The 15,997-nt window shown below is 35.3% G+C and overlaps 1 protein-coding gene across 2 annotated transcripts in view; it reads left to right on the top strand.

Annotated features, from left to right (window-relative positions):
- Positions 1–15,997, top strand: part of LOC149773005 (general transcription and DNA repair factor IIH helicase subunit XPD-like) — a 146,337-nt gene that overhangs the window by 67,282 nt on the left and 63,058 nt on the right. For both annotated transcript variants that reach the window (XM_089946945.1, XM_089946946.1), the window contains 5 exons: positions 74–183; positions 580–603; positions 5,165–5,333; positions 9,537–9,655; positions 10,591–10,730. In XM_089946945.1, the coding sequence (XP_089803071.1) occupies positions 74–183; positions 580–603; positions 5,165–5,333; positions 9,537–9,655; positions 10,591–10,730 (562 nt within the window). The remainder of the gene's footprint in view (positions 1–73; positions 184–579; positions 604–5,164; positions 5,334–9,536; positions 9,656–10,590; positions 10,731–15,997) is intronic.

Genomic DNA, 15,997 nt, shown 5'->3' with positions numbered 1-15,997 from the left:
GAAGCATTTAATAATTAAACTTTGAATGTACCATGGCATTGCTGCTTTGCAGTTTAAGTCCTTTTAATTTCAGAATTAAAGACACTGATGCTGAACGATTAAAACAAGAATACCAGAGGCTTGTGGAAGGTTTGAGAGAAGCCAGTGTTGCTAGGGAAACTGATGTCATTCTGTCTAATCCAGGTAACCCTTAATAACAATTATTACCTACCATCTTTACTCACATGTAAATTGAGTCAGACTGCAAACAACAAATATCCTGATCTGCAGTAGCATATTGTGCCTGCAGTTGGGGTCAGTGTTGTTTGTTCTTCTGATTACTCCTTACAAACTGCACAGAACCAGATCAGCCAGTGCATTGTGCAACAATAGATCGGGGCTGTGCAGTTTGCAGTTCGATTTTTCTTATAAGCGAGTATATACAGTATTCTATATGGGGTGCTGATAGTAAAAGTTAACATTAGTATCTTAATAATTATTTGCATATCTTACCACAGAAAATTGGTTAGTTAATTAGTTTCCCGATTACAAAGCAGTATGAGTGTATTTTTTTTAATGGAACATTCTTTTATATTCCAGTTGTACCTGATGAGATCTTACAAGGTAAGCATTGCTTAGTGGCAAACTTTTAATTTTTTTCCAGCAATTCCATCTTGATTGAGTCTGTAATGAATATAGTACATACTGGCTATTACATAGGTCTTTTTATTTTCATATACTTTCCTGACCTATCTGTTTGGTCTTTTTTTTTCTTTCAATGAATATTTTAATATATGGTACATAATTTGATGTCATAAATTAATGTTAATCTGTGACAAGGTTTTCTCGAAATTTCAAACTTATTTTAACTTGCCCATGTTACTGAATTTCAAAACACAAGATATGGGGCAAGCTATTTCTGTATGAATGGAGATAGAGCCTCATACATATTGAGTATTCAATTAACTTTTGGGGTTCAGCAAAGATTTCAGGTAAAATACAATGGGATCTTTGTCCTACAGTTTTCTTAACATTGTTGAAAATTTCCAACTGATGTGTTGTAATGTAGACACCAAAGAACCAATCTTATTTAGTATATTGAACATTAAGATTAGTACAGTATAGGAAATCTGTAATCATTAATTGGCTGGAGCTGTAACATGTTGCCATTTTGCATTTTTATTGAAGACTATGAAGTAGTTTAGAGGACTTTCTCCGAATGAATCATAATCAGCTTGAAAGATTTAAGTTGACTTAATTTTTTCTCTCCATGTTTTGCAGTTTTATTGAGTTTATATTCCTAATTTGGGTAATTTAATTTGTTATGTCCATTGTTACATCAGTGTTCTTTCTTTTTTTGTTCAGCAAAAGATTTAATATCAGACACCAGTGGGATCTTTCTCCTACTTCAAAGACATTATAGGACTGTACAAATGAATACTCATTAACTTGAAAGATTTAGGTTGACATAATTTTTGGGCATTCTTGTTTTGTAGTTATACTAGGATTATATTGTTAATTTGGGCAATATAAATTTTCATTTCCTTTGTTACTTCCATTAAAGGATTCTTTTTTTTCATAGTTGATGTTTGTGGAATCACCCACTTTTTCATTACATCATCCAGAGATGCTGCCAGGATGTGGGAATGTGGGAATCACACAAGATTTGTATGAATTCTCATACCTGGAGAGCAGTGATACATGAGAACTCCTGCAAATTAGTTTAAAGTCACACATATTTTTATTTAACAGTTAAACCTTAAATTTCATGCAGCAACAAAAGTCACACTGCCAGTAGAAGTATCATAGCGCTGTCTCCTTTCAAGTGGGCAACTGTTTTTGCATCTGGGTTCTTTGGCTTGACATAAATAGATGTTAAACTAAATTTGATTAGCAGGTTGGGCCCTGGAACAAGCAATATGTCATAGTTTGAACTTTGTATCAAGGAAGTTTTACAGATGTTTGTTTAAAATATGGGCTACCTAGAATGATTGATTCCCATTGTGGTTCATGTTCATCTGATGATTTTGTTGGTTGATGATATTGATGATAACAGTGATGATGAGAGTGATTTTTAAAGTTATGATCTAGATCAGATTGTTGGAGCTGGGAAGAGTTAATGAAGATACCAATGAGTGATTTCAATCCTGTAATGATGTTGAATATGAGTCCAAGTGTGCATGCTGGATGGACTAAAATCAGACGGCATGCAAATCAACCCCACTTTCAGTGGTGTTTTGAAATTAAATGCAGAAAAGGCAGAATGTCAAGCCAATTAAATTACAGTGTTTTGGTAGAGTGCAATTTTCATTTCTTTTCTCTAACAGTTTAGCTCAGTGGCATCTTGTACTGCAAGCTATTTTGCCCTATAAGGTTTAAAATAAGTTGAATAACTTAGAATCCAAACTGAAATTAAGAAGTTAAGATATTTACTTGATCAGAATATCTTTGTCTTAAAAAGGACACTAGCATTGATGGACTTGAATTGTAATATAGAATTTTGGAGCAGAAAAAAAATCTGGCATAACAGTCGGCAAAGCACTGATTTAAGAATGTAAAATTTGGCAGATCATATGTTAGTGAAAAATCTTATTTTGGAGGAGAAGTGTCCAAAAGACAATATCTTTGAGCTGTGGAAAACTGTACATAACAACCATAAAGAACAATTAATCTGGTTAATCTCGATATGACCCTTCAAACAGCAGACTCAGAATAGGGGGATCTCGGCAAAAACAATATTCATACACAGATATGGCACAGATTAAGCTCAAAAACAATCAACAGATTAACGCTTATACAGATAGAGGTGACATCTTCAAAATATTTTGATTTCAAGAGAGCTATGAAAGAGTGGAGCAAGAATGAAGAGAGATAAATATTTAAGTGTTCAGTAAATACTGAACTATGTGTGTTTCCTCCTTCCCTTCCTTTTTTCTACTCCCTTTTATTTTTTTAGACAATGGGTACAGCCTCCTTCCTTTAGATAAAATCCTGGCAATATCTAGGATTATCTAATATATTTGATGAGTCATTTTTGTTCTCCATTTTCTGTTATTCTTACAGATAATGCATTACCATTTTTAAAGAAATGTGATGTCAGACCTGACTGCACTTTCTCACTCAATAGACTGGGGACAGTGAGGTACAAGTTACATTGTGATTGCCCAGTATGCCCTTCACAAGATGTCTTTACCTGATGATTGCACATAATAACTCATTTCTTTTTTTTTTCTGAAAGAATTACTTTATGAAATCATCCTCAATCCAGTATAAAAAAGATTTTAATATCTAACATGTACATAACAATGGACATGAATGAAAAGCGGAAAAAGAAGAGTTATCAAAAATCAGTTGCAACACGTAAACCATTTTTACATCAAATTAAAGCAAAATACCATGTAAACTGAACACGTTCACCAATTTATCACAAATATACTGTTTTCCATCTTTATGGAGCAGAAATTCCGTTCATGTTTACACAGATGCACCTGTGGTGAGAAAGTGGGTATACTTCCCTTTTGTCTTTCACTCAACAAAAGCATGTACTTTGCATGATGTCAGTCTGTCATAAATGGGTAGCATAGAGATGTAAAAAAAACACTGCTTGATGTTGACAAAACTATTTTTTCATTTGCTGCCATTATTCTGCAAGAATCTGAGATTTAAGATTCGGACATCATATACCAATTTAAATTTTTTGAAAACTGTCAGAATTCTGGTGGTGCTATCTTTTTAAGACGTATCAAGAATTAGGTTAACAAATATACTTTCCTTGCAAGGTCAAACATAGTTGGAAACATCTGAGATTGGCATACAATTGAACCAAATTTGGAACATAACACTGATGACAAGAAATGTTATTCAAACTTGGTGAAGAATAATTTAATATTTGTATTATTTATTTTGTTCTTGTGATCTCTGCATGATTTTAAATATGCATAGTTATGCTTTCTCAGTAAATTGAATGAGAGTGACCATTCTCTTAATGACAGCTGGTCATTCTCTTAATGATAGTGACCATTCTCTTAATGACAGATGGCCATTCTCTTAATGACAGTGACCATTTTGATGGCAGTCAATCCTGTCACCCTTATTGCATTCACCAAAAAATTTGTGAATGTCCCAAACATTTTGATTGAAAATTTGAGTTTTTAAATTTTCTTTAATCAATTAAATATGTATCAGTGTTGTCTCTCTGCTGTTGAGTGCAGATGAAATAAGCACCTGTTTTAAGTTTTGTTGACCAAATGCTCATATTCTTTACAGATGCAATGCTTGTTTGTATGACATTCAATTCTGATCCAAATGTAATTTGAAATTTTCAAACTACATTCCATGCTAACTATTCATCAATTTGATTTACATGCATTCATTTTAATGCCAATTATAATGAAGAAAAACATTAAACTTTTGCCACTTTGCTCCTTTTTTTGCCATCACTGGCACCATGTGCTCTGACTAATGCACAACTCACATACATATTGTATTTGTTTGAAGACTTTTACAGAAATTATCATTGCTTGACAACTCAAAGATATAGCTTGCCCAAGAACTTTCTTAATTTACAAGTATCCTATGGGGAAAATTGTGTTGATTTACGCGATAATCTCAGGAATGCATCTATGGCATAAATTGAGCATCACCTGTATAAATATGAAAAATTTTATTCATTGCTTTTCAGTAAGGTGTGCCTCAAACATCCAAATGGGAATGATAAATAATGATTGAGTTAATTTGTTTAAATTGATGGTCAGAAAAATTTACCATTAAATTCATTTATGACAATTTTGGGGGAAAAATTGCAATTTATGTATGAAATTTAATGATAAAAACAACTGCACTTTTTATTTCATAGTTAAATGCTTTCACAAACAATATGAATTTCTTAAACTTTTATTTTTAAAAGGAGATTTGGCTTACAGTAATAATTGAGATGTTTCGTCCTTTAGAGAAAACTTCCCAATATATTTGATTATATGTCTAGTCAGAGTCCAGACAACACAGACCCTGATTTGTGTTATCACATAATTCATTGATAAATCAGGGTTTGTCTTGTTTTTCTACTGATTACTCCTAACTGCATGGACCCAGATCTGCCAGTGCATTTTGTGATAAAGATCTGGGTCTGCCCAGTTTGCAATTGGATTCTAAGTGAGTTTATATTATATCCAATCCATACCTTCAGAGGCAGTACCAGGCAACATTAGAAATGCAGAACATTTCATCAACTTTATGAAGAGGTTCCTGGAGTACATGAAAACAAGACTTAGAGTTCAACATGTGGTTTCAGAAATTCCACCATCTTTTCTGAAAGACTGTGCCCAGAAAGTTTGCATAGACAGAAAACCACTCAGGTTTGAAATATTCCTGTGGGGTATATAGGCTTGATGGGAAGCTTGTTTTTGCATGCTAAGTTGGTGGCTACTAGTTTATGTCAGATATTGCAGCTTAGAAAACAAAACATAGAATTGTTTTCTTGAGCCTACTTTAATATCTGACACTGTGTTTCGCCTGACATAACACTTTTCTTACTTGTAACAGTGTCAGATATCAAGTGGCATCAATATTTTTGTTTAGGTTGAACTAAATGCTTCACAGTTGAATATTTCCTAAACCTCATCATGGAGTCTGCTCAAAGTTGGGATGGGTTATTATAATGCTAAGACAATTCATTCTGTGATACACTTGCTTGCCTTTTTGCCCTTGGGGTCAAGGTCAGTCAAAAGTTCTGCATTAAGGTTTTGATTACAGATTTTCTCTTATTTTGTAAACCCATTGATTAATTCAGTTCAAAAAATTATAAATCATTATAAAGGTAAGACTGACTTATTTTCTCATCTGTTTGACCTTATAATAAATGTCATATTAATTGAAATTTAGATTAGGGTTCTGATTAAAATTTTTTTAATTGATTTATGTTTACTTAATATTTTAATAGCAGAATTAAGTTATTAGATTATGAAGCAAAATTTCATTCTGTAGCACAGTTGCTGAGCTTCTTTACATCTAGTTCAAGGTCGCCTAAATTTCATTCTGCAACATAATTGCTCAACCTTTTGACCACAGGGTCAAGGTCATTCCACGTACAGCTATTCTTTTAGCTTGGGCTCAATATGCAGGGCCTGGCATTCTTGTTGAAAAGTAGTACAGTGACTGTATTCAGTCAGGCTCTTACAGTTGAATTAAGCATGCTTGCTAAACTCAGTCCAAAAGTCACTTGAAATCACAGTTAAATGTTTGCAGAATCATCTGTTAACTATTTCTTGTCTTGATATTCATTCTAACCACAAAGATGGATTAATCTTTGACTATTCAATTAACTGCGCCAACCCTATTGATAGGAAAGTCACTAAAGTATTGATTTGCAGACATTACTAGAAACTGGGTCATTAGACAAGACAGTGATGGGATACCAATTTTATGAATTTTGTTGTTTATACAAAGCATAGAACAGTAAGATCACTTCTATCCACAAATTTAAATGCAGACCATAATGTCTTTATTTGCAAATTACACAAACGTCTACCTACAAAAGCAGATGAATTCACAATAACAAAATTTAAAACATTTTTATGACCGGAGTGAGAATTACCAAGGTTAAAGTGTAAATTATGATCAAGAATTGACAGTAGATCAGCAATGGTTAGTCCATCTCAGTGGATGATAGAAGCCCGTCTAAGATGACTAGTTAATCCATTTCACTGGATGATATCAGTCCATCTGTAAAGATGTGTTATTCCTTCTCTTTGGATGATAGCAGTCTGTCTATGAAGACTAGTTTGTCTTTCTGTGTGGGTAATAACAGTCCTATGATGACTAGTTTGTCTTTCTGTGTGGATGATAGCAGTCCTATGATGGCTAGTTGGTCCTTCTGTGTGGGTAATAACAGTCCTATGATAACTAGTTGGTCCTTCTGTGTGGATGATAGCAGTCCTATGAAGACTAGTTAGTCCTTCTGTGTGGGTAATAACAGTTTATCTATAAAGACTAGTTGGTCCTTCTGTGTGGATGATAGCAGTTCTATGATGACTTGTTGGTTCTTCTGTGTGGGTAATAACAGTTTATCTATGAAGACTAGTTGGTCCTTCTGTGTGGGTGATAGCAATGTGGATGATAGAAGCCCGTCTAAGATGATTAGTTAATTCATCTCACTGGATGATATCAGTCCATCTGTAAAGATGTGTTATTCCTTTATTTTGGATGATAGCAGTCTGTCTATGAAGACTAGTTTGTCTTTCTATGTGGGTAATAACAGTCCTATGATGACTTGTTTGTCTTTCTGTGTGGATGATAGCAGTCCTATGATGGCTAGTTGGTCCTTCTGTGTGGGTAATAACAGTCCTATCATAACTAGTTGGTCCTTCTGTGTGGACGATAGCAGTCCTATGAAGACTAGTTAGTCCTTCTGTGTGGGTAATAACAGTCCTATGATGACTAGTTTGTCTTTCTGTGTGGATGAAAGCAGTCCTATGATGGCTAGTTGGTCCTTCTGTGTGGGTAATAACAGTCCTATGATAACTAGTTGGTCCTTCTGTGTGGATGATAGCAGTCCTATGATGACTTGTTGGTCATTCTGTGTGGGTAATAACAGTTTATCTATGAAGACTAGTTGGTCCTTCTGTGTGGGTGATAGCAGTGTGGATGATAGAAGCCCATCTAAGATGACTAGTTAATCCATCTCACTGGATGATATCAGTCCATCTGTAAAGATGTGTTATTCCTTCTCTTTGGATGATAGCAGTCTGTCTATGAAGACTAGTTTGTCTTTCTATGTGGGTAATAACAGTCCTATGATGACTTGTTTGTCTTTCTGTGTGGATGATAGCAGTCTTGTGATGGCTAGTTGGTCCTTCTGTGTGGGTAATAACAGTCCTATGATAACTAGTTGGTCCTTCTGTGTGGATGATAGCAGTCCTATGAAGACTAGTTAGTCCTTCTGTGTGGATAATAACAGTTTATCTATAAAGACTAGTTGGTCCTTCTGTGTGGATGATAGTAGTCCTATGATGACTTGTTGGTCCTTCTGTGTGGGTAATAACAGTTTATCTATGAAGACTAGTTGGTCCTTCTGTGTGGATGATAGCAGTGTCGATGATAGAAGCCCGTCGAAGATGACTAGTTAATTCATCTCACTGGATGATATCAGTCCATCTGTAAAGATGTGTTATTCCTTCTCTTTGGATGATAGTAGTCTGTCTATGAAGACTAGTTTGTCTTTCTATGTGGGTAATAACAGTCCTATGATGACTAGTTTTTCTTTCTGTTTGGATGATAGCAGTCCTATGATGGCTAGTTGGTCCTTCTGTGCAGATGATAGCAGTCCTATGATGACTAGTTGGTCCTTCTGTGTGGATGATAGCAGTCCTATGATGACTAGTTGGTCCTTGTGTGTGGGTAATAACAGTTTATCTATGAAGACTAATTGGTCCTTCTGTGTGGGTAATAACAGTCCTATGAGGACTAGTTGGTCCTTCTGTGTGGATGATAGCAGTCCTATGATGACTAGTTGGTCCTTGTGTGTGGGTAATAACTCTATGAAGACTAATTGGTCCTTCTGTGTGGGTAATAACAGTCCTATGATGACTAGTTAGTCCTTCTGTGTGGATGATAGCAGTCCTATGATGACTAGTTAGACCTTCTGTGTGGATGATAGCAGTCCTATGATGACTAGTTGGTCCTTCTGTTCAGATGATAGTACTCCATCTTTGAAGACTCTTTATGCACAGAACTTTAGTAAGATATTTAACTCATATTTTGTGAAAGTTATAACTTGTTAAGAACAATAAAACATTTTATAAAATTGATGATGGAAAATAAAGATTCAGTTTGATAGGTGAATTTAAAATATCATGAAGCAGTGGTACATAATGTAATAAAAATAAAATTTGAATTGACTAAACTCAGATTCTATTGTTTTATGTTGACAGTGGGTATCGTGTCCTGTTTTTTTATACTTTTCACCATGGCTTCATGGCACAGTGATTTTCATATCTACAGAATGTAATTAATCAACATGGTCTTATGGTATGGTACTGTTTTAATTTGTAGATTGCAACTGATCACCATGGTCTTGTGGTATATTACTATTTTACTTTAGAGTGTTACTAATTAGCATGGTCTTGTGGTATAGTACTATTTTTCTTTAGAGTATAACTGATTACCATTGTCTTGTGGCATAGTACTATTTTTCTTTAGAGTGTAACTAATTCCCATGTTCATTGGTTTAGTAATATTTTTATCTATTGCGTGTAATTAAAGAATAATGTTAAGACTGAATTAATTTCATTGTATTCATCACAACAGATAAAAATATGCTGTATATACATGCTTTTTATGTCAAGTCCAATTGCAGGCTGAACAGACCCAGATGCGGGTCTATGCAGCAGAATAAACAACATAGACTCTGATCTGCCGGTGCACATGATCTGTGTTGTTTTCTATTGGACTTGACTTATAAGCAAGTATACATGTTAGACATATTAGATATGAAGGAGTGAAGTATTTTCTTCCTAATTTATCAGATCATTTTGATGACAAAACTTTACTGTCGTTTACAGGTTCTGTTCAGAGAGGTTAAGATCCTTGTTGAGAACACTGGAACTGACAGACATTCAGGACTTCTCTGCTCTCATTCTTGTGTCAAACTTTGCTACTCTTGTCAGCACATATACCAAAGGTATGTGTTTCTCCAGTCACATGCCAAAGGTATGTAGTTCTTGAGTCACATATACCAAAGGTATGTAGTTCTTGAGTCACATATACCAAAGGTATGTTTTTCTTGAGTCACATATACCAAAGGTATGTAGTTCTTGAGTCACATATACCAAAGGTATGTTTTTCTTGAGTCACATATACCAAAGGTATGTAGTTCTCCAGTCACATGCCAAAGGTATGTGCTTCTCCAGTCACATATACCAGAAGTATGTATTTCTCCAGTCACATATACTGGAGGTATGTGCTTTTCCAGTCACATATACCAGAAGTATGTATTTCTCCAGTCACATATACCAGAGGTATGTATTTCTCCAGTCACATTTACCAGAGGTATGTATTTCTCCAGTCAGATATACCAAATGTATGTGCTTCTCCAGTCACATATACCAGAAGTATGTATTTCTCCAGTCTCATGTACCAATGGTATGTGTTTCTATAGTTACAGATACCAAAGGTATGTATTTCTCCAGTCACATAATCCAAAGGTATGTGTTTCTCCAGTCACATATACCAAAGGTATGTTTCTCCAGTCACATATACCAAAGGTATGCATTTCTCCAGTCACAGATACCAAAGGTACGTATTTCTCCAGTCATGTTGTGTCATCTTTCTAGGATGTAGCCCTGGATTCCACTTCTAGTTTAAATTGACTTGAAAAGAAAGACATTGTAAATTATACACATGATTTCTGAATCCAGGCAGAGATTGACCGAGTTTGTTCAGCAAGAATGGTTGATTGAGATGAGGGAAATTCAGATTACAATGAATGTCAGTGGAGAGATTTTCTCATAATCTATTGTAAGAAAGTATATTGTCAATAATTTAATTTGAAGAGCATAACAAAATTGAAAAGTGAGTAAAATTTTATCAGGGTAGGAGACATTCATTTTTTTTCAGGTTTCATCTTAATAATAGAGCCATTTGATGACCGTACGCCTACCATCTCCAACCCAATTCTCAGCTTCAGTTGTCTGGATGCATCCATTGCCATCAAGCCTGTATTTGACAGATTCCAGACTGTTGTCATCACATCAGGGGTAAATAAATAGTTTGAAGTGGAATGCAGTAATATGCTGGTGGTGGGGTAGAATGGGGATGTCATTGAAGGATCTTTGGAGATTATTTGTAAGGTCAGTTGTCATGATATATGTTCATGGTTACCATGTTGACATGGAAGATGGGGATTTCATGTCCAGACTTTGTCCAGTAGTAGTCTGGCAGCTTCTCAGCTTGGGCTGGTAGAGGTTGTTCTGAGTGACAAGAGTGTACCATACATAATCACTTACAAGTCAAGAACAACTGCAAAGTGCATAAACCCAGATCTGTCAGTTCATTATCTGGGCCTGTGCAGTTTGTTAGGAGTAATCATAGAACAAACAAAACAGACTCTGGTCTGCAGGCACATTATGTTATGACAGATCAAGGATTTTTTGTTTGCAGTTTGACTTAAAAAGAGAGTATATACGGTACATACTACAATGATGCATTTTTAATACTCAGTCTTATTGCCCACCTCTTGAGACAGTAATCAGTCAGATTTCTCATCTGGCTGTCAGGCAGTCATATTCATGTAACTAGTCTGAACATTTTGTCTGGATTGCTTTGAAACTTGTTACAAAACATTGTTATCTTTTAAAGTTGGGCTTATTGACCAAAGACTGCTTCCTAATTCATACTTTCCCCAATAACATTAAAATTAGGATAAAATCTCTACTACCTCCTGAATCCAGCAACCGACGTAAGTGAAAACTGCCATCTTTCCAATCTATTTAACATAAAGAGCAAGGTTAAAACCCTTGCTCACTAAGTTGTGATTTGTTGGCCAGATGTTGACCAGTTTAAGCTTTCATGTTGCCTCCTATTATCCAAAATTATCTGTTTGATTTTCAATCATCCATATACAACGTTGGTACATTATTGTGTATAAAGATATTTGCTACATGTTGGAGTAATATTTTTGAAAATTTGGACAATCTGTAAATTTGTTTGCATTCAGGGACTTGATTTTCAGATTGTATGCTCAAACATGGTATTTTTGCTGTTCATTGTTGGTAGTCATTGTTACACACTGCTTGTATTTTTTACTTTTTTAAAAATAACAAATATTATTGATTTGTACAGGCCAAAACTTTTAAGTTTTTAAGTTTCTTATTTTCGGGAGTCTTCTCACAAGCACTTTACCCATTCCCACATTTGGTTGATATGTCCATGCAAGTCCAAGTCTGTGCTCACAAGCACTTTATCCATTCCCACATTTGGTTGATATGACCGTGCAAGTCCCAGTCTGTCTGTGCTCACAAGCACTTTATCCATTCCCACATTTGGTTGATATGACCGTGCAAATCCCAGTCTGTCTGTGCTCAAAAGCACTTTATCCATTCCCACATTTGGTTGATATGACCGTGCAAATCCCAGTCTGTCTGTGCTCAAAAGCACTTTATCCATTCCCACATTTGGTTGATATGACCGTGCAAGTCCCAGTCTGTCTGTGCTCACAAGCACTTTATCCATTCCCACATTTGGTTGATATGTCCGTGCAAGTCCCAGTCTCTCTGTAATCACAAGCACTACCTAAGTGCTGAGAGGAAATGCTATGTGGCCCTTTCTCTTAGTGAAAGCCAGAATGGTATAATCCTTAAGCTCTAGCTGGCATGTGCGGTCATCCTTCTCAAGCTTTTGTCTGTCTAATCAACTTTTGTAGAAATAAGAATTGATTCTGATGGGTCTGGTTTCAGCTATCTAGACAACCGCCAGACCAGTTTAACATCAACACAGCCACCTAAAGGTTGCAAGTTAAGTGCTTTGAATGCATTCAGCTGGAGTTTTCCTCTTGTTAAGGAGAATTCACTATTTTTCTTCATCAGCATACTGCTGTCATAGGTTACATGACTGTCAGTTTTGCTATCCTCATTTTAGGACACTGGTTTGTCATTCATATCATCAATCCAGCCATTCTTCTCTTGAAGGATATCTTGTTAAAGATGATCAGGCATTTCCTCCTGTTACTATTCTCCATGCATCACTGTGATTGGGAAATGCATTTGATGGAGGATGTAAATGTTTTAGTAAATTATATTTCTTCAAGAATACTTACCTGATCACGTTGTAAAACTGTCTGACCCACCAATGTCGGACACACCGATGTCTGATACACTGATGTCTGACCCACTGGTGTTGGACACACCGGTGTCGGACACACTGATGTCAGACACACCGATGTTGGACACACCAATGTCTGATACACTGATGTCTGATAGACCGATGTCTGATACACCGATGTTGATAGACCGATGTCTGATACACTGATGTCTGACCCACCGATGCAAGTGTGAGCATCCTCATTTATTTATGTATCATTCAGGTTAAACTGGTAAACATTCAGTAGATGGGTAGCCACCCAGTGGTGGCAAGGGGAGGTAATCACAAGTAGTTTTCCCTTTGTTTATACATTACATGGACGAGAAAGATGAACTGTTTATTTTTCCATGGTTGCAAGATTCAGGAGGTAGCACAGTATATTTCAAAATATTAATGTGATTGGTAAGTATTCTGGAAGAAATATAATTCTGTAAATTAAACTTACTTTCTGTCTGAGTTACTTCATATTTTAATGGCTTCTGGATGCAGAGCAGGATCGATTCATGTCACTACTAGTTGAGCATTTATTTATTAGTTGTTTTGAGACTTTGTGTACATTATGGTCATCCAGAAAATGGACATATTGGCCATTGACTGTGTCCTTGCATTTTTTTGTTCTGAAAAGAGCATATTGGCCAGTCAGTGTTCCTGCATGTTTTGGGTTAGAGTTGTGCTCTTTTCATCTTACAGCTACAAGTAATATATGGCGTAAGTATTGTGTCCTAATCCTGCAGTTTTTGACGGATTGCTTGGCTTTAAAACTTGACATGCTTGTTAACTCCTTATTACATGAATATTGAACTATGTTGTATTCCCACGGTTGTTTTGTTACAGTTATTTTTGTTTTTTCAACTAGATTCAGTATATGCCTTATGACACAACTTTTCTTGTCAGTTTATGATGGATTGTTATGAAACTTGGTTTACATATTATGCATACTATAGTCATGATGTATTTATTAATCACTGTAATTTTTACCTGAGTTATTACTCTTTTTGATCTGAAACTGTATGCAAAATAAGACACCTTTGGTATGGCATCATGGCATCCATCTTTAAAATCTTCTTAATGTTACACCTCCCGAACAGATTGTACATATATTGACATGGGGATTGTACATACATTGACATGTGGATAGTACATATATTGACATGGGGATAGTACATATATTGACATGGGGATTGTACATATATTGACATGGGGATTGTACATATATTGACATGGGGATGGATTGTACATATATTGACATGGGGATTGTACATATATTGACATAGGGATTGTACATATATTGACATGGGGATTGTACATATATTGACATGGGGATAGTACATATATTGACATGGGGATTGTACATATATTGACATGGGGATTGTACATACATTGACATGTGGATAGTACATATATTGACGGGGATAGTACATATATTGACATGGGGATTGTACATATATTGACATGGGGATGGATTGTACATATATTGACATAATAATAATAATAATAATAATAATAATAATAATGACCTTATTTAAAGAGGGTAACACAGTTAGCTAAAAACTAATCTACCTTGAGGCCCTCATACAAAGGAATTCATTTATTTAAGCTGCATCTCTGAAGCCACTGGATATATTGGGTTTTGGAAGAAGGAAATAAAGTGGGCATTTCTAATCTCAACTGGAATACTATTCCAGAGCAGAGTTCCAGAGTATTGGAAACTTTTTTTTAAATAACTCATTATTTGGTTTGGGAATTTTATACTGTTTGGTAGACATGGATCGCAGGTGGGGAGTATTACCAGGTAGCCTATACTGGAATAGTGATTGTAAATATTCAGGAGCACTATTATGAGATATCCTGTACATTAATTTGGCTTTTCTCAAACAGATTCGGTCTTTAATAGGTAATATTTTTAACCTACCAGCTAAACTTTCATTGCTTCCTTTCTGGATTGATATTAGCCCAAATGCTCTTTTTTGAAGATGTGCCAGCTTTGCTATGTTTTTATCATTTGAATTACCCCATACTGTACTACTGTAGTCCAAATAGGGTTGTATGTAACTGTTATTAAATAGTTTTCTGTGCCTTTCAGGGAGAAAATATCTTATCCTACTGAGAAGCCATAAACTTGAATTGACTTTTTTACTGATATGTTTGATATGTTCAGTCCATGATAGGTTATTATCTACCAGAGCACCAAGTAGTCTATCATGACAGACCATTTGCAGATTTGTATCCTTCCATGTCAGACATAGTTCATCACTATCAAGATTTGTCCTTCTTTGCTGTGTTGAGATAAGTAATATTTTAGTTTTACCGGTATTTACCACCATGCCATTACATGTGCACCAGTTTTCCAGTTTGTTTAGTGCATTCTGTAAAGAAATTTCGAGCTCATGCTTTGTGTTTTGGATGTCTGACAATGTTGTGTCATCTGCATAGAGATCTGTAGATGATATTGAGTCTCTTAGTAAAAGTGGTAGGTCATTATTAAATAAAATGAATAGTAATAGACCTAGAATTGAGCCTTGTGGTACTCAATATCTAATTGTTTCAGGTTCAGACAGAACATTATTTATGTAAACATGTTGTGTTCTCTCATTTAAGTACGAAGTAAACCATCTAATTGTTCTTTCATCACACTGGTAGATTTTCAGTTTCTTCAAAAGGATTTCATGATCCACCATGTCAAAAGCTTTCCTGAAATCTACAAATACAGTTCCTATTATTCTACCTTGGTCAAGTGCTTGAAGCCATTTATCAGTTAGGGAGATCAAGGCAGTCTCACAGGAATGGTTCTGTCTAAAGCCTGATTGATTAGGGTGTAACAGCAAGTGTTTGGTTAAATATGACATGAATGAGTCATGGACATGTTTTTCAATCAATTTTGACAAGTTTGGTAGTATTGAGATTGGCCGGTAGTTATCAGCATCATCCTTAGAACCAGATTTGGGGTTTGTACATATATTGACATGGGGATTTTACATATATTGACATAGGGATTGTACATATATTAACATGGGGATTGTACATATATTGACATGGGGATTGTACATATATTGACATGGGGATTGTACATATATTAACATGGGGATTGTACATATATTGACATGGGGATTGTACATATATTGACATGGGGATGGATTGTACATATATTGACATGGGGATTGTACAT

Source organism: Sinohyriopsis cumingii, unplaced genomic scaffold (assembly GCF_028554795.1).
Source record: "Sinohyriopsis cumingii isolate HCF-2022 unplaced genomic scaffold, ASM2855479v2 utg000938l, whole genome shotgun sequence".
NCBI classification, from domain to species: Eukaryota; Metazoa; Mollusca; class Bivalvia; order Unionida; family Unionidae; genus Sinohyriopsis; species Sinohyriopsis cumingii.
The sequence above is the reverse complement of the archived record's forward strand: the minus strand, read 5'-3'. Positions and strand labels throughout refer to the sequence as shown.